The sequence below is a fragment of the Nerophis lumbriciformis genome, linkage group LG08, assembly GCF_033978685.3.
Source record: "Nerophis lumbriciformis linkage group LG08, RoL_Nlum_v2.1, whole genome shotgun sequence".
Lineage (NCBI taxonomy): Eukaryota > Metazoa > Chordata > Actinopteri > Syngnathiformes > Syngnathidae > Nerophis > Nerophis lumbriciformis.
In genome coordinates, this window is record NC_084555.2 from 31,182,813 (window position 1) to 31,202,500 (window position 19,688).

Genomic DNA, 19,688 nt, shown 5'->3' on the forward strand with positions numbered 1-19,688 from the left:
TTTGGATGATAACCAAACCCTCTGGCCGGGTTTGTAGTCAGGAGATGGTCTGCGATGGCGATTAGCCATGGTCTGGTTCCGTTGGCTGTCCGCGACAAGGCAGCACAGGTATCACGCCACACACGTAACAGGAAGGCAGTCACGGAGGGAACAGTGGACTCGGTCTCTTGAGAGGAGAAGATGGGAGGTTGGAAGCCATGCACCACATGGAAAGGAGACAAGCCACTAGATGAACAGATGAGGGTGTTACGGGCATACTCCAACCATGGGAGATAGATGGACCACAGTGATGGATGCTGGTGACAACCACATCTCAGGGCCGCCCCTAAGTCCTGGTTGGCTCTTTCCGACTGTCCATTAGATAGTGGGTGGTACCCTGATGACATGCTGACAGTGGCCCCTAACAAGTTGCAGAAGGATCTCCATGTAGCAGATGAAAATTGAGGACCTCTGTCTGACACCACATCCATGGGGATCCCGTGAAGTCGAACCACATGGGTGACCAGAAGCTTGGCGGTCTCCATGGAGGAGGGAAGTCTGCGAAGGGGGACAAAGTGTGTGAATTTAGAGAATCTGTCTACTATTGTGAGGATGACAGAAAACCCCCTGGAGATGGGTAGACCTATGACAAAGTCCAGAGCGATGTGTGACCATGGACGAGAGGGGATGGGAAGGGGCTGCAGTAACCCCGCAGGAGCTTGATGGGAAGCCTTGCTCCTGGTGCAGACATGGCATGCAGCCACTAACCTCTTAGTGTCTGTGTGAATGGTAGGCCACCAGAACCGCTGTGTGAGCAGGAACTCCATGCGTCTGGCACCTGGATGGCAGGCAATCTTGGAGGTGTGAGCCCACGACAAGACCTCTGGACGTAGAGTTCTTGGCACAAAAAGACGGCCAGGAGGACATCCAGCAGGTGATGGGGAGTCCTTGATAGCCTCTGACACACGTCTCTCCACCTCCCACTGTACTGCGCCAAGGATCCGGGACTGAGGAAGGATAGTCTCTGGGGGAGTGTCTTCTGTAGGAGGAGAGAACATCCTAGACAAGGCATCAGGCCTTCCATTGAGTGAGCCCGGGCGAAAAGTGATACAGAAGTCGAACCTTGTGAGGAAGAGGGACCACGGGGCCTGGCGGGGATTGAGACGTTGGGCAGAGTGGAGGTAGGCTAGGTTCCGATGATCCGTGTAAATGATGAAGGAATGTTTGGCACCCTCCAGCCAGTGCCTCCATTCTTGAAGAGCGAGGATCACTGCCAGAAACTCTCGGTTCCCGATATCATAGTTCCTCTCCTCAGGGGAAAGGCGTTTGGAGAAGAAGGCGCAGGGGTGCAATTTATGATCGGAACTGGAATGCTGGGACAAAACAGCCCCTACCCCGGTGTCCGATGCGTCCACCTCGACAAAAAAGGGGAGATCAGGATTAGCGTGGACTAACACAGGAGCGGAGATAAAAAGGCATTTAAGGCGTCGAAAAGCGTGGTCAGCCTCCGAAGACCACACTAAAGAAACCTTAGCGGACGTTAATTTATTTAACGGTTGAGCTACTTTACTGAAGTCTCTAATAAAACGCCGGTAATAATTAGCAAACCCCAAAAAACCTCTGCAGCAGTTTCCTGGAGGACGGTGTTGGCCAGTCTACAACCGCTTGGACCTTAGCCGGGTCTGGCTTAACCTGCCCCCTCTCAACAATCAATCCCAAAAACGACACTGTGGGCGAATGAAAAGTGCACTTTTGGGGCTTGACAAATAAACGGTTCTCCAAAAGTCTCTGTAAGACCAAATGGACATGCTGATGGTGTAATTCAATGGAGCGTGAAAAAATAAGTATGTCATCCAAGTAGACTACCACAAAACAGCCTATCATGTCACGGAGTACATCATTAATTAAACATTGAAAAACACCAGGAGCATTTGTGAGGCCGAATGGCATGACGCAATATTCGAAATGGCCAAGCGGTGTGTTAAAAGCAGTCTTCCATTCATCACCTTCACGAGGTGATACGCGTTACGTAGGTCCAATTTCGTAAATACTACCGCCCCATGCATGGGAGAAAATGAAGATTCTAGCAGTGGAAGAGGGTATTTATTCTTAATTGTAATCTTGTTAAGGGCTTGGTAGTCTATACACGGTCGCAACCCACCATCCTTCCTCTTAACAAAGAAAAACCCTGCCGCCACAGGAGCGGAAGAGGGACGAATGTGTCTGGCGGTGAGAGAAGAGGAGATGTATTCCTCCATAGCCTGCTGTTCGGGGCGCAAAATATTATACAGCCGCGAAGAAGGTAGTGGAGACCCTGGAAGGAGGTCAATGGCACAGTCATACGGGCAGGGGGGGTAGCGACGTAGCCCGGTCTTTACAAATAACATTACTAAGGGAGTGACATTCGTCAGGAATCAATGAAAGATCAGGGGGCTGAAGACTGGGAAGAATGACATGTTTAGTGGGAGACGAAGCGGAACGCAAACAGTGACTATGACAGAAAATACTCCAATTAGTAATCTTAAGTGTGGTCCAGTCTATACTGGGACTGTGACGTCGCAACCATGGAAGTCCAAGAACTACGGGTTCTGAACGAGAAGGCATTATCAGAAATTTAATCTCCTGGTGATTACCAGAAATAAGGAGGGATGTGGCGTGTGTTTGATGAGTAATATTAGCCAGGTGACGCCCGTCAAGTGAGCTAACATTCTTAATACGTTCAATACACAGAAGGAATATTTAAAGACTCCACAAGCCCACTGTCAATAATGTTCTCATCAGCCCCTGAGTCAATTAGTGCCTTAATAGGGCAAGAACCCCCCACCCATGACAGAGTACCTTCCCCTTGAAGTCTTGCAGACGTCGCCACAGAAGCAGGCGGCGAAGGTGGCAAACTCCCCCGTGGAAGATCTCCGGTGGAAGCGGAACGCCCCCCAGTGGGGCGCGCAGGACAGCAAACGACGACGTGGTCTGCAGCTCCGCAGTACAGGCAAAGCTGCAACCTCAGCCGACGACTCCTCTCTGCTGATGACAGGCGGATTCCACCCAGCTGCATAGGTATGGCCCCCTTTGGCCCCTCCTCCGCGGCACTGCAGTCAGAAGGCGGAAACGCCCACACCTGAGGCTTGGACGTAAATTGTGTGGACCTGGTAGGTGACTGCCATCTTGTGGACGGAAGATACCTCCCCTTCTGGGCGTGTCGCTCTCGTAGGCGGTTGTCCAATCGGATTGAGAGCGAGATGAGCTCTTCGAGGGTCTGGGTCTCGTCGCGGGCAGCCAGCTCGTCTTGAATACGGGGGCTAAGACTAGCCAAAAATATTCTCCGTAATTCACTCTCCCATCAGCCACTCTCCGCCACCAGGATCCGGAAGGAGATTGAGTGGTCCGCTACAGAGGAGAACCCCTGGCGTGTAGCGAGGAGGCGGCCGCCTGCCTCTCGTTCCCTCACTGGGTGATCAAAGACGCTGCGCAGCTCAGCAGAAAACAGGGGTAAACTGGAACGAAGTCCGGGTTTGCTCTTACACACCTCCATAGCCCAGCGTGCTGCTCTTCCAGCCAGTAGACTGAGTACATATGTCACACGGGCGGAATCTGTCGTATATGTATGAGGCTGCTGTGCAAAAACTAAAGAGCATTGATATACAAAAAAGTCTGCATTGTCCAAAGTCCCCCTCAAACCTGGGCGGATGTGGTATGCTGGGCTCCCGGGTAGGAAAACCCGATGTCGAGGTCACGGGGTAAGAAGAAGCTGCAGGTTGAGTAGCCTCTGAGTCTGGGAGCGGGTGAGGGACAAACAGGCGTGTATGCATCACCTGCACAAGTGTGGTCAGGTTTGACAAAGCTTGTTCGTGATCACTTATTTGCTGGCCATGAGCCCTGAGGGCCAGCTGAATCTGATTCTTATCTGCGGGTTCCATAATAGACTCGGCAATTCTGTCACAGTTCGATTAAATATAGAACAGAGGAACCCAAGGATGCAGATGGATTGTGAGTAAAACAGTTCTTTACTTAACGAAAAAGCACTCACAACAATGATCCAAAAATAGGAGATAACAAAAAGCGACGGTGCTAAAAAGAGAACACAAAAAGAGTACCGTGATAAAAAGAACAAAAGCTAATATATAAAAACAAACTAAACTTGGGTCGGAGTTGCAAGACGTGCAAAATAACATAGTACATACCAAGCTGGATGGCACTGGAAATAGCCAAAAAGGTAAGTAGCATAAATACACGGAGCATAGGATTCTTCATACAAGTAGAGTCGAGAAGTGGATTTGCTGAGTGCCATCCAGCTGACAAGGTGCTGCTTAAGTAGTGCTGGTGAGATTGGACACAGCGGTGCACGTCTCACAACTCCGCCCACAGGGAAACACAGGAACTCTGAGGAAGACAAAAGGTAAGAGCCAGGTCTGCTGCACCAACAAAGGAAAACTGAGCATACAAACCACAAGGTGGCAGCAGGCGGTGACACACATGACACAACCAGCAAGTGTTGTGAAGGCTGGACCGTCCCAATTAACATCGCTCCAACTGCAGCTGAAGGACTCTTTCCAGGACCCACACTCCCTTGACCACTTGGGCTGAGTCCTTGGAAGGGTGCACCCGCCGAATTGGGACACAGCTAATGTGTCATTTGGTATAATAGGCCACAAAAGCTCATTTGTTAGTTTTAAATATTTCAGTTTTTTATCTTTCTATTATTTATTTTCTATCTTACAAAAATGCTCAAAAACAAACAGAAAAACCAAGTCAGAGCTTTGTATTATTAAGAATTATTAGTATCAACATGTTAGACACACACACCTGATTCCCATTTCCTCCTGACTACTTGAGCTCTCCAGTACTTTTGCCCAGCGCCAGTGGATTCCTGATGGTTCACTCTTTCAGTCGTGTTCATCTTGTCTGCTTTGGCTCCTCTCACACTCCTCATTCCAGTGGCTCTGCCCCAGCGTTGCGTTGTAGTGTAAGCTGTTTCCGCTCCACATCTTTTGTGTGCGATTGTTTTTATACACCATTTGTATGCATCCTTAGTTATTTTCCTCACTCCTTTTTGAGTGGGCTTTTTATTAATTGTTATGTGAAGTGAAGTGAATTATATTTATATAGTGCTTTTCTGTAGTGACTCAAAGCGCTTTAGATAGTGAACCCCATTATCTAAGTTACATTTAAACCAGTATGGGTGGCACTGGGAGCAGGTGGGTAAAGTGTCTTGCCCAAGGACACAACGGCAGTGACTAGGATGGCGGAAGCGGGGATCGAACCGGGAACCCTCAAGTTGCTGGCACGGCCACTCTTATCAACCGAGCTATGCCGCCCCATTATCTGATCATGACAGTGACTTTACAATTGTTTTTACAGGTAATTACAATAAAGTTACACCTATATGCTGTAACTTTACTGTTGTTTTATTTCAACAATATGCTGTAACTTCACAGCTGTGATTTTACAGTTCATTACAATAAAGTTAAAATGGTGTTGTGACTTCACAAGTATGTATACTTAATTACAATATAAATACAAATATGTGCTGTAACTTTACTGTTGGGATGTTATAGTTAATCGCAATTAAATTACAATTATGTGATGCAACTTAACAATTAGGATTTTACTATTGATTAAAAAAAAAAGACAACTGTAGTAGAAGCTGCAACTTCACAATTGTGAAATAAAATTAAAAATATACGTTGCAAAATGTGTTTTTATACCTAATTAAAATACTATTATACATATGTGCTATAACTTTGCAATTGTGTTTTTAGACTGAATTACAATTAAATTACAAACATGTGCTGAAACTTTACAATTGTGATTTTATAGTTAATTACAATACAATTACAAGTTACAACTATATGCTATAACTTCCCAACTGTGTTTTTATACTTAATTACAATAAAATTACAAATATGTCCTAGAACTTTGCAATTGTTTTTGTAAGTACAATAAAATTACAACTTTATGTTGTAACTTTACAATTGTTTTTATACTTAATCACAATATAATTATAATTATATGCTGTAACTTCACAATAGTGATTTCATAGTTAATTACACTATTTAAATACAGAATTACAGTCCTTGTTGTACTTACGTCATTATAGTTGTACACATTTACTGAGAAAGTGACGCAATTATTTGGCAGTTTGAGCATAATGTAAGCATTGTACATTTATTTGTGACATGTGCAGGACAGAGTATAAATGTGTATAATGGATAAAAGAGACATACTGAAGTCATACGAAAAAAAGGCAAATTTTACAATAATCTTGTAGTTTTTCAGCACATTTCTCCAAAATGTGAATGGAGGACATTACAAAAAAAAAGTGTAACTTGTGGATCCTCTCACCCTGGCACTTTAACATTTGATTACCAAAGCGATTGTTTTCTCAGCTATAATACAATGCATACAGGCTTTATTACTATTTTTTTTACACTGAAACAGGGATAACCATGTTCAAATATCGGACCCCATTAACAAATGATTTATAGTCATTAACAATAACAAATGTTTGACAACAATAAAAGCTGTGTGAATAGTCTTCAACCCGTTGCTATGCTTGATTAGAATGGCAATAACCATTGTACAGTTTTGTATACAGTGATGAAATAATACAGACAGGCCGTGAGGAGACAAGTTGCAGAGTCTTTGAGGCAATGATCAATTCATTTTTGACAGGCGCGCTCCTCTTAAGTTGATTGGCTGGTGCAAGGCTGTCTCCTTGTGGTCAACAGTGCACACTGCATGCCTGTTTTCCTCCGGTTCCTCGGTTGTTCTTTGTCCTATTGCACAAGTTCTCTTCCAGCAGAGAGACGAAAATAAGTCAGTGTGTGTTTCCTCCACAAATGCTGGCCCAAAAAAAAAAAAAAAAAACTCAAGAAAACTCCTGTACAGTGTCACATTTTTAAATAAATACTCTCCAATAACAAAACCAGGACGTTATAGCTTTTATACAACAAAAACAACAACAAAATGATAATCGCAACTCCTCCTCCGTGTAAGTCAGCACCGACGTCTGGTGTGAAAAAAGTAAACACAAGTTCAACACCGGCAGGTTTTAAATATTTGTATTCAAATGAAATCTCAAGCCCGCGTGGAAGAGGACTCAGAGATTTTACATAGAGACATGGATTTTTCTTTTAAAAAACATTTTTTTCTCTGTTGGATAAATAAAAAAAGCAAAACAAGTGAAATAGTCCGCCTTAATGTCTGCTAAGCCAAGTCCCGCCTCTCCTCCTGTCATAGCTTCCCCAGGTGAAAGAGGACCTGGCAAATGATGGCCACCACGCCTGCGTTGAGGACGGAAGAAATGGAAATGTCTAACAATCTGCTTTCGTAGAGCACAAACTCTGCTTTGTTCTCCTCCACTTGGGCCATGGCCAACAGGCCTTTAGCTGCTCTACACAACATGCTAACGCTGGGTGCCTCCATGTGGGCGTGGCTCATGTGCAGCAAGCTGTGAGGGTTCTGCTGGTACTGGGCCATGCTGACGCCGTCCTCTAAGAAGGCCACCAAATTGCCCACGCTTCCTTTCTGCGCGGCTATGGCACGTGCGGCAGTGGGGTCTCCTTGCGCCAGGTGGGCGATGACGGCCACCGCCATCTCCCTGTACACCTGGGTCTTCCTCTGACCCACATAGCGGACCAGTATTGTAAAGAGTTTCTCCTGGCGACTGAAAGGAGGCGTGGCCAGAAGGAGATCCACGTTGCCGTTTTGTATGCTCAGCTTGCAGAGGCACTCCAGAACCAGCCTCTGAGGGGTGAGCTGGGAGTAGGCCGCCGCCGAAGGGAAGGGGTCCTGGGCTTCGGCGGAAGGGCACACCATCCAGTGAAGGAGGCCGTCCAAGATTGGCAGGCAGATGGTGTCGGGATAGGCGGACAGATCCAGCTGGCCTGAGATGTTTGCCAGTGTGACCATCGCATTCTCTCTGAGCAGACTCAGACACTCCCACCACCACTCGTCTTTGCTGCCCTTCTCGTCTATTTGACAGCCGGGGGGCAATCTGTTCCTCTCGGGGTGCTGGTGGTGCAGCAGGAGGAGCCGGCCCAGAAGAAGGACCAGCGCGGGGTGCCGAGACAAATCCGAGTCGTTCCCCGGGATGAAGGACAAGCCGCGGACGATGTTGGAGACGCAGAGGCAGCGCTTGGTTAGTGATTCTTGCCAGGCTGCGCTCGTAGACAGCGGGGCTTCGTCCAGGCAGCGTGGCTCGTCCTCCAGCAAGGTGATGCGGTCCCGTTCTCCGTCCGGGTGCACCCTAAAAGGGTAGGAGGGCATTGAGCGTGCGGGGTGGGCGTGGGAGAGAGCGTCAACCCGCGCACACAGAACATCGTCGATTGTGGCGGAGATATGTTTCATCGCTTGCTCCTTCCCGACAGGTGTCTCGTTTTCTTTGTCCTCTGCCCTGGCAGGTGGATCACTGCGGGGTTCGAAATATGTTTGAATGTGCGACGTGGTGTCCCCACCACCAGCCTGCCAGTGGAGCAGCCCACTGCTGAACTCCTCAACCAAATCACCCATCATGTCTTCACTGAAGTCCTCTCTCTCAACAATGCTAATGGGGAACTTGTCATATTTGCTAGCTTGTTTGGGTTTGGACTGCTGCTCAGCGTCACACACATGTTTACTTTCTGCTTTCTTTTCACCCTCCTCTTTGTCTTCTTCACCCTTTTTTATGCACCCACCAGCCTCCCTTCCATCAGGTGACACAGGTTGTCCACAAGCAGAAAGAGATTCCTCCATTTTGTTCCCTAGTAGGTCCTCTGGCACCTCCATACATGATACAGCTTCTGGTATCAGCTGGACAGTACTTTCACTTTCACCGTCCAGGGTTGGTTCTTCATTCTTATCAGAGGTGAGATTCATCAAGCTTTTCTGTGCCACCATTCCTACTTCAAACTCTTCCAGGATGCCGAAGATCTCAATCAGGCAACGGCGGAAGTACTCGACGACGAGCTCCAAAAAGCCCGGCAACTAGACACAGAAAACATGTAAACAACATGAGTCAGATCTGTTGAGGAAAAGATTTTGTCATTAGTATGAAGGAAACAGTGCCGCCACAAAGTAGGGGTGTAACGGTACGTGTATTTGTATTGAACCGTTTCGGTACGGGGGTTTCGGTTCGGTTCAGAGGTGTACCGAACGAGTTTCCACACGAACATATTAAGTAGCCGCCTCAGCTTCCTTCTGCCTCTGTCACTATGTCAGTACTCTACACAGCACCCAGCATTGTCCCACCCACACAACAATCTGATTGGTTACAAACAGAGCGGTAACAGCCAATTAGCAGTGCGTATTCAGAGCACATGTAGTCAGTGCTTAGCGTTTAGCAGGTAAGCATCAGGCAGCGGACTCTCCCCAAATTATAATAAACACCTCCCAGTCAACTAATAGTAACATCACTATGAGCCCATGGACCTTCTAGAAATATAAAATGCAGCTCAGCCCGCCCGCAGTCCTGGCTTGAGGTGAAGGCTAATTCGCTTTTAGCGTAACGTTAGCTCGTTTTGCGGTGTGTGTGTGTGCGTGTGTGTGTGTGTTACGGACAGCAAAACCCTGTCTGTCTGTTATTTCACCTGACCTTTCTCTGTGTTGATTGAGCTGTGTTGAAGCAGCAAAAAAGGACATTATGTTAAATGAAGAGTTTCTGTCTCTGATAGTTGATATAATAATGTAAGTGCATCATTAAGCCTACATGAACTCCATGGTGTTCAGGGATGAATAGTCTCTCCTATTGCTATTGTACAATTTTTTCAGCTATAGTTACATTAATCATTAGTAATGCAGCAGCCTAGTTTTGAATGGCAGGGTCCCTGCTATCACATGTTGATAAAAATATAACATTTACATAATAAATCAACTACAGGATTCCCAAATGCTGTAATAATTTAAATTAAGCATGATGAGTTGACTTGAAACTGTTTAATGTTGCACTTTTTATATGTAGAAGAAAAGTTTTGTCATTTTATTTAATCTGAGCAACAACTTGAGGCAGTTTAATGTTGATTAACGTGGGCAGAATTATTATAGTGTTCCCAATGTTAAAAGGATAAAGCCATTGTTTACAAATTTGGTAAAAAAATAACCAAAAAATGTATATTTTGTTGTTTTCTTACTGTACCGAAAATTAACCGAACCGTGACCTCTAAACCGAGGTACGTACCGAACCAAATTTGTTGTGTACCGTTACACCCCTACCACCAAGGTGGCTGCCACATAACCATTACATGCATTGCTTTTAAAGAAATGTTTCCCCCACCAAGAAGGCTGCCACATAACCACTACATGCATTCAAGTACATCTAAGTTGCTCTCACTTTAGGTCTACCGGTAAGTTGGGTGCCCACTTTAAGTCTAAGTCGCGTCCACTTAAAGATGTGCCCACAGGGGGCACGACAACGGAGTGAAGTGTGTCTGAAACGGAAGTGAAGCTGGAGAGACAATACGAGGATTGCATATAATCAGCTGAAAAAGCAATACTGTACATTCAACCACCGAAATAATGAAAACCATGGTGCGTCGCATTAGCCATCTTGGATAAAGTATAAATCAAGTGTCCACTCTCGTGTTGTCGGCGCCACTGTGGGCATGTCTTTAAGACAAGGTTCACTTCCGTTGTTGTCACCCCTGTGGGCGCGACCGCGGCTCGACCCTTCTCTATGCATTGCCTTTAATGGAAACGTTGCCCCCACCAAGATGGCTGCCACATGGGCATGTCAGTGTGATGTGTTCGTGTCTATGTGTTAACAGTAGAAGACAACTTCAGCCTGGATACATTTGCAAAGACCGATTCATTAGGATTCGGGTTTACATTGAGATGTCTTGCTACTGTTTGACAGGACCCCTTAAATACTGAAATAACATTAGCTGCCTACACAGCTGCCTAATTTAAATAAAAAAACAACAACTATATTCTTTGGCTCCCTTTACACTGCACACCAAATCTGATTTTTTCCCCTCAAGTAACACAGATCAGATATTTTTTGCCAGTCTAAATGCTTCAAAGTGCTTCAAATCATATCTTTTTGCGTCAGATTCGGGCCACATCAGGAGGTATTCTAAATCCCTTAGTAATCTGATCTTTTCTAATGTATACATGCATTCATACATTATATTACTTTAATACTTTTTTGTAAAATAAAAAACAATCTTTTATTTTGCAAAGTAGTAGTAGTAGCGACGCCCTTGTTCATAATCAGAATCCGGTCGACTTCCTTTGTTAACACTTTATTGAACTGCGCATGCAAGTGACATCGGGTGCCACATGGGCCACATTGGGGCCTCTGCGCATTTACACTGGAGTCTGATGAAGATTACATTTTACTTGTAATCTAAACAGGCAGCTGGAAAAAATCGGATTTATAAAAAATACAATTATTTAAACTTTGGCCCGCAGTGTAAACGTAGTCTTTGAGCTCAATTGGTCACTATTTAATCCAAGAAGAAAATGGAACCAATCTCCCAAGCATAAAAAGTATATTAATTTCTAATGAGAGAATGTCGCGTAAAATGTGGATTTGTGGAAAATGCGGCCATTTTTTGGAAAGCGTTAATAGATAGCCTGCACATTCTAAATTTGCTGAACATTTTGGTCTTTTGCTCGATATGTATCTGATGAGAAATGTGGGAGGAGACGCCTGTCAGAACAAAAGGGCGTAATAGGATTAATACATTGATGAACAATTGTTGCAGAGTTTTATGTTTGAATGCTAACAACATTCACATGTTTAAAATCACAGGAATGGAGGTGGGACAACTGAAACACAAAGATTAGCAGACAACTGAGACTCATGCAATTGCAAATCGGTTCTCTTCATTCACTGAAAAGAGTTGCTAAAAAGACTTGATTCGTTCGAAAACGTCACATCTCTAATGCGCCTCGTCATCGATCAGCCGTTTACCTGCGAGAGATTAAAGGAGGCCACAGTGCTGTCGTCATACAGCAGAATGTTGATGGTGTCCAGCGCCCATGTGCTCTCTGCCAACAGGCCAGACTTCAAAGACATCATCACGCGCCAAGCCTCAGGCGTACCTAAGTTAAAAAACGGAGAGAGAGAGGAAAAGCTTCTCACTTTTGGCCCAAAACTGCTTTAAACCAGTCATCATTACTCAACTTTTCATTGGTAATTTGAGGTAATCAAGCTCTTTTATTAAACAGCTCCATGTCATATTTAAATCCACTTCCAATATTACACTGGCATAGAAACAGGAGTTCAGAACATTCCATAATAAATATCAATAATCAATACAAGGAATTTTGTCAAATTTCCATTCCAAATAGAAATATATCTAAATTAGCATTATATTTTAGTTTTCAGTTTTATTAAGATTATTATTTGACACATTTCTATTTTATTCCATAAATACAACATATTAATATGCCCAGATGATAAAATCCAACACAAATGAATGCTGCATCTCACCCGTGTCCTTGGAGGTGAGCTTGCGTCGATGCCTGAGGTTGGGCATGGTGCCCTCCACTGATCCCGGTGGGTAGTTGAGGTCCCTCCTCAGGTTGGGAGGGAACTGACCCAGTGGACCGCATCCCTGAGATCCCATCATGGGCATCCCGGGTTTTGACATCTTCATGGCTGACATGAAAGCCACTTTGCTGGGCGACACCCGAGAGTCCATGGCCCGCTGGAACGCCCCTGGACTGGGCGCTCTGGGCAGGTGGTTCGCCATGGACTGGCAGTTGGAATAAGACGAAGAGGGGTGGCGTGATGTAAAGGGAGACATACCGCCCGGTGATGACATATAAGGAGACGGCCGGTGCCATTGATCCTGCCCGGCACGCCCATCCATATCTTCTCTGCCGATGGAGCCGTAAGGGGGCATTTGGGTTGGAGGTCCTTGTCGATTGGGGTAGGGATAGCCCAGGTCTGTCCTGGACGGCCACATGTTGGCTCCGTCACCAGTGTGGTTGGTGGTCGGCCCCCCACTCATCATGCTGTGCTGACTTGGCATTGAAGAAGCCATGCGGTCACGGGGGTAGGTGTAAGGGAACTGTCCTTGGAGGGGTCTGGTATCTGGGCCTGAATAGCCCCCACCGTAGTGGTTGTACATTTCTGTCTGCTGGTTGGAGTACTGCATGCCGTACATGTCGCTCTCGTGCCTTTTCGGTGGGGGTCCGTACATACTATCCATGGGCCTTTTGTAGCTCTGCCCAAGCAAAGAAGGACTTTGTTAGTAAACATATTCTTAAAATATTCTTCTAACGCACAACTATGTATATATATGCTGTCAAATTATACAATTTTCTTAATCAGATTAATCACACTTTTAATTGGATTCATCTCGATTAATCCCAGGTTATTACTCGCTTACACAATTTAACTTATCTTAAAAAAGACCCGAATATTCAGACACAAATCTAACTTTATTGTCAGAAAGTCACCCAGGAACATTTTTTACATGTGTTGCTTGAATGCACTACCATCCATCCATCCATCCATCCATCCATCCATCTTCTTCTGCTTATCCGAGGTCGTTAGAGAGCCCACAACAGATTCCCCAGGCACTACTTCCTCATAGGTCTTCAAAGTATTCCCTCCACCGATTCACAACATCTGCAGTCGAGGTCAGCAGAACACCATCCTCACCATACACGGTGTTGACAGTGCACTGTTCCCCCTCCTGAGGCGGCGGGCGGTGGTCCAGAATCGCTTCGAAGCCGTTCGGAAGTCATTTTCCATGGCTTCCCCGAACTCCTCCCATGTCCGAGTTTTTGCCTCCGCGACCGCAGAAGCCGCACACCGCTTGGCCTGTCAGTACCTGCCTGCTGTCTCTGGAGTCCCATGATCCAAAAGGACCCGGTAGGACTCTTTCTTCAGCTTGACGGCATCCCTCACCGCTGGTGTCCACCATCCAGTTCTGGGATTACCACCACGACAGGTACCAACCACCTTGCGGCCACAGCTCTGATCGGCCGCCTCGACAATCGTGGTACGGAAACATGGTCTACTCGGACCATGTTCAAAGTTCTTTTGGAGATGGGAATTGAAACTCTCAAGCAATCAATCAACATTTACTTATGTAGCCCCTAAATCACGAGTGTCTCAAAGGGCTGCACGAGCCACAACGACACTCTCTGACAAGAGACTCTGCTAGACTTTCCCAGCAGACCCTCACAATGCGTTTGGGCTGCCAGGTCTGTCCGGCATCCTCCCCCACCATCAGAGCCAACTCACCACCAGCTGGTGATCGATAGAAAGCTCTGCCCCTGTCTTCACCCGAGTGTCCAAAACATGACACCGCAAATCCGATGACACAACTACAAAGTCGATTATCAAACTGCGGCCTCGGGTGCCCTGGTGCATGGTGAATGCACAACATTTACTCAAAACCTAATAAGTGTTATCAAAAGTCCTGATGGAGTTTATTTTGAAGTAAAATTTGCCAACGACCACACCAGCCGGAGCATAAATAGTGTGATTAATCCGCGTAAATACATGATTAAAATTTGGTTTGCGATACCAGGCTAATGTCATAATAATAATTGAATGTCTTTTGTTTTTGGTACCAAAAATCACAAAGTTATTTCTTTAATAATGAATCACAATGTATTCATAATAAACTATAAAGAAATATTAGAAAGTTAATTTGCTTGTTTGGTCAAGCAATTTGAAAGAGATATTACAAAACAATGTTTTCAATAAAAGTAAAAGTGATATTCATCCATATCATTCATAATTTTTATGAATTTCACATTGTTTTTAAACTATTATTATTTTCTATAAAATGTGTGTTCATCATTTTTAGGAACAGATTTTTGCATGATTTCTTATGGGCAAAACTTTTTTTTTTACCAGACTTTTTGGAAATGACTACAGACAAAAACCGAGGTATTATTACCAGGGGCGCCGCTAGGGATTTTGGGCCCCATGAAAATAATCTTTACAGGGCCCCCAACACAGTGTCATTATTTTTTCTGTATTATAATTTCATCATCATTAGGGGCCTCTCTGGGCCCCCCTCCATCATGGGCCCCTAGAATCCGTCTCCTTTACCCCCCCTTTTCGGCACCCCTGATTATTACCATTATTATTGTAACAGTTATTACTACTATTATTACGACTATCAAGACATGCTTCTCATCATTACTCTTGTCTAAAATGCATAATAAATACATGGATCACATAAGACAGTGAACATTTTCAACACCATCTTTTGTGAATGAGGGCCTATTATCATTCATCACTTTCCATTAAAAGGAGAATAAATACTGACTGTGAATAGAGGAAGTATCTCACCTGTTGTTGTTGGTACATTCCAGAGGGATGCATCCCGTACGGCATGCCAGGATACTGCGGACTGTAGCCATCATGTCTGCAAAGTGGAATGAGATAAAATGTAACACTCACAGCTAGAGGTTGGAAAAATTATCGATTCTCCACTGCATCGCGATTACAACGTTGACGATGCTGAATCGATAGACAAATGTCCAAAATACAGACGGTTTTAAAATGCAAATCTACAGTAGTGCGGACACACAAGGAGGAGGGAGGAGAGGAGAACATGCTAACCGCAGCGCTAAGGTAGCTTAAATGCGAAGTAGTGAAACAACAATTGAGTCTTTGAGCCGCAGGTTTGTAGCGACTGGGGGTGATAAAGTGTCTGAACATTCTGTGGTTTTAGAAGGCAAATCATCAAAACAAGGATGCATGCTCGCCAAGTAAGAACAATTTAAGGAATCCTGGGTGGATCTTGCGCGAGAGGAAGAGGGGGGGTTAATAATTTTGCAATGCAGTCTGCTGAAAACAATGAATAGTGGCACTTAACATAGCAACTGACGCTGTGGTTAAAATGTATTTGCCACAAAACACCTTTTAAAGGGGAACATTATCACCAGACCTATGTAAGCGTCAATATATACCTTGATGTTGCAGAAAAAAATACCATATATTTTTTTAACCGATTTCCGAACTCTAAATGGGTGAATTTTGGTGAATTAAACGCCTTTCTAATATTCGCTCTCGGAGCGATGACGTCACAACGTGGCGTCACATCGGGAAGCAATCCGCCATTTTCTCAAACACCGAGTCAAATCAGCTCTGTTATTCTCCGTTTTTTCGTCTGTTTTCCGTACCTTGGAGACATCATGCCTCGTCGGTGTGTTGTCGGAGGGTGTAACAACACGAACAGGGACGGATTCAAGTTGCACCAGTGGCAAGAAATTGGACGTTTGTTCCGCACACTTTACCGACGAAAGCTATGCTACGACAGAGATGGCAAGAATGTGTGGATATCCTGCGACACTCAAAGCAGATGCATTTCCAACGATAAAGTCAAAGAAATCTGCCGCCAGACCCCCATTGAATCTGCCGGAGTGTGTGAGCAATTCAGGGACAAAGGACCTCGGTAGCACGGCAAGCAATGGCGGCAGTTTGTTCCCACAGACGAGCGAGCTAAACCCCCTATCGACCCTAGCTTCCCTGACATCAACTCCAAAACTGGACAGATCAGCTTTCAGGAAAAGAGCGCGGATGAGGGTGTGTCTCCAGAATATATTAATTGATGAAAATTGGGGTGTCTGCACTCTCAAAGTGCATGTTGTTGCCAAATGTATTTCATATGCTGTAAACCTAGTTCATAGTTGTTAGTTTCCTTTAATGCCAAACAAACACATACCAATTGTTGGTTAAAAGGCGATTGCCGAATTCGTCCTCGCTTTCTCCCGTGTCGCTGGCTGTCGTGTCGTTTTCGTCGTTTTCGCTTGCATACGGTTCAAACCGATATGGCTCAATAGCTTCAGTTTCTTCTTCAATTTCGTTTTCGCTACCTGCCTCCACACTACAACCATCCGTTTCAATACATTCGTAATCTGTTGAATCGCTTAAGCCGCTGAAATCCGAGTCTGAATCCGAGCTAATGTCGCCACAGCTTGCTGTTCTTTCCGCCATGTTTGTTTGTGTTGGCTTCACTATGTGACGTCAGAGGAAAATGGACGGGTGTTTATAACGATGGTTAAAATCAGGCACTTTGAAGCTTTTTTACGGATATTGCGTGATGGGTAAAATTTTGAAAAAAAATTTGAAAAATATAATAAGCCACTGGGAACTGATTTTTAATGGTTTTAACCATTCTGAAATTGTGATAATGTTCCCCTTTAAGATATTCAACACTCTGCCATCTGGCGGCTAATACTATAGAATAGTGCACCCCCCAGTTTGTCACATTTCAGCTGTGATGAATGGAGCCATATGAATCTATGAATCCCCTTCCTCCTGCAGGGAATAAGCGGTAGAAAATGGATGGATGGATGGATAAAGTCTGCCATAATCAAGGAATAGGTTAGAATAGAACAGAAAGTTTATGGTTTCCAATCCTGGTATGTGCTTTAAGAAAAATACAATTATTAGTAAGTACTAAATCAAAACTATGGGTACATGTACACAGATAAACCATGTAGCAGGTAAAACACAAATTGTAGCAATTTGTTACAATATTCAGTAATTTCACTTCACTTTAGATGGGCGTGCTTTACTCCGCTAATATTTAACATCAAGCCAAGCAGCTGTGTGCACGTCTACGTATCTACATGTGCACAACAGGGGAGCTGGTTAACTCATGAGAGTAGCATACAGTATGTATGTTTGTGAGAATGGCAACGTGTTGCTGAGTGACGCCAGTGAGTGAGTGGGCAAGTAAAGAGAGAGAGGGAGCGTATGCACTGCGCAGTAGAGTGATAAACGGGTCCGGTTGTGTCCTGCAAAACTAATAATAAAGCGACTGTCACGAATCGGCAGTCTCAGCATTCTGACCGCAAAGCGGAGCTTATCAGACCCATTGCGAGTAAAGTGAAGGGTGTTACTCCCGACGAAAACATCCGCCCTGGAAAGAACATCTGCCCTGTGTTCCTCAACTGCGGTCTGCACCGGAGCCAAACAGCAGGACAGGTGTGACAACTACATTATTACCTGTCACTCTTTATAACTCCTTGTGCGGCTCTGAATGTTCATTATTTAAATCTTTACCTGAGTTTGAAGCAAAGGTGGTAATATTAATCGCCACATTTGGTGACGCATGTTTTAAAGCAGAACTTGAAGCGCGACGCCTCCCTGTTTAAAGCGTTACCTTTATCGTTAGTTTTGAAGCCCGAATACCTCCATATTGCACTTCACCACCCTCTGTATTAACCAGTAGAATTGTCTTTGTTTGCCATTCTTCCTCTCCACGATGCTATTAATTCTATGCCCTTTGTGTGTGCGTTTTGTCACACTCAACATCTCGCACCACAGATACCACTAGGTCCAAACACTATTACTTAAGTCTTTTTTTCATTGAAATTTAAGAAATTTAGGGCCATCCAGGCCTTGACACCATCAAGACAAATCAAATCAAATCAAATCAACTTTATTTATAAAGCACATTTAAAATTTACCACAGGGGTAGCCAAAGTGCTGTACAATGGACAGGTTAAAAGATAAAACGAGTACCGAGCAAACACAACACAACACAAACAGAACACGATAAAAAATAAATAAATAAAATAGAATAAATAAAAACATAAAAACATAAAAACAGGTTCACAGCAGGTGTATTATGGGGCGCCATTGCAGGATGGATATCACTCAGTAGTGGCTGCATTAAAGAGGTATGATATCTCTTTAACGGAGACACACACACACACACACACACACACACACACACACACACACACACACACACGTATGTATATATATATATATATATATATATATATATATATATATATATATATATATATATATATATATATCCTGTGCACACGCATGTCCAACGGAAATAAAACAGTAGCCAAGAAGGAGCCATTTATACATATGAATATAATAATTAGAATAAATATAGAATATAAATGCATATAAAGTACTATCATACATTTGTAATGTACAGAGATCCCAGGAAGGTAAAAAAAGAGAATTGACAAATATCAGGCAAAGTTCAAGAGGGCCGGCCCATTTGGGGTTGAAGAGATTTGACCATTTTTAAGATACTTTGGAAGGCATTTCCTACATAGATATTCTGTCAAAATGTAAGAAAACTTAACAACGGTTTCTATCTATTAGATGCTATAAACTGAAAGCCACACCTCATTTTCATGACTGTACCACAGCATCAATAGTTTGTTTTTGTTGAGAAAATATCTTCACTATATCAATATTAGCCATTCCAAATTGTACAGCATTCATAGTTTACTTTATCAGTTCAAGGCTTTGTTTAAGTTGAGAAAATCTCTTCACTACATCACTATAAGGAATACATGAGATATGATGGCTATACTTGATAACAAATATTGTAATTGTAAAAACTCAAATATTTTTTCGAACTAGTGAGTCAGTTAATAAAGTCATGGATGTAAGATTAAACTCATGGTATCTGCTACAGGTTTGTTTGTTTAATAATAACATGAAGCTTTTTATAACATGTAATCTTAATAAATTCATGATTATACTTTATAGTGCTTTACAGGCAACTTTAGTAGCCATGTAGCAGCACTGGATCTAGTACACGTTAGTGTGTTTTGTCATTTAAATCATGATTAAAATCATGAGACATAAAATCTACTGCTCAACATCAATACATTTATGAAACAGGACGTGTGTTACAGCACTTATGTTGCCAAAACGATATCTCCTGCTTTTCCCCATCTACTGACTACTTTCACCCTCCTTACCGCCTCACTTGTGAATCTAAATCGCGAATCTAGCGCGATCCAAACTCAACATTTTCTGAACCATT

The 19,688-nt window shown here is 44.0% G+C and overlaps 1 protein-coding gene across 3 annotated transcripts in view; it reads right to left on the reverse strand.

The window, feature by feature from the left end:
* Nucleotides 1–6,125: 6,125 nt before the first annotated feature.
* Nucleotides 6,126–19,688, reverse strand: part of arid1b (AT-rich interactive domain 1B) — a 584,854-nt gene continuing 571,291 nt past the window's right edge. For all 3 annotated transcript variants that reach the window (XM_061968668.2, XM_061968667.2, XM_061968666.2), the window contains 4 exons: nucleotides 15,221–15,296; nucleotides 12,392–13,130; nucleotides 11,870–12,000; nucleotides 6,126–8,943 (listed from right to left, as the gene is read on the reverse strand). In XM_061968668.2, coding sequence (XP_061824652.2) covers nucleotides 7,213–8,943; nucleotides 11,870–12,000; nucleotides 12,392–13,130; nucleotides 15,221–15,296 — 2,677 coding nt within the window. In that variant the 3' untranslated portion in view covers nucleotides 6,126–7,212. The remainder of the gene's footprint in view (nucleotides 8,944–11,869; nucleotides 12,001–12,391; nucleotides 13,131–15,220; nucleotides 15,297–19,688) is intronic.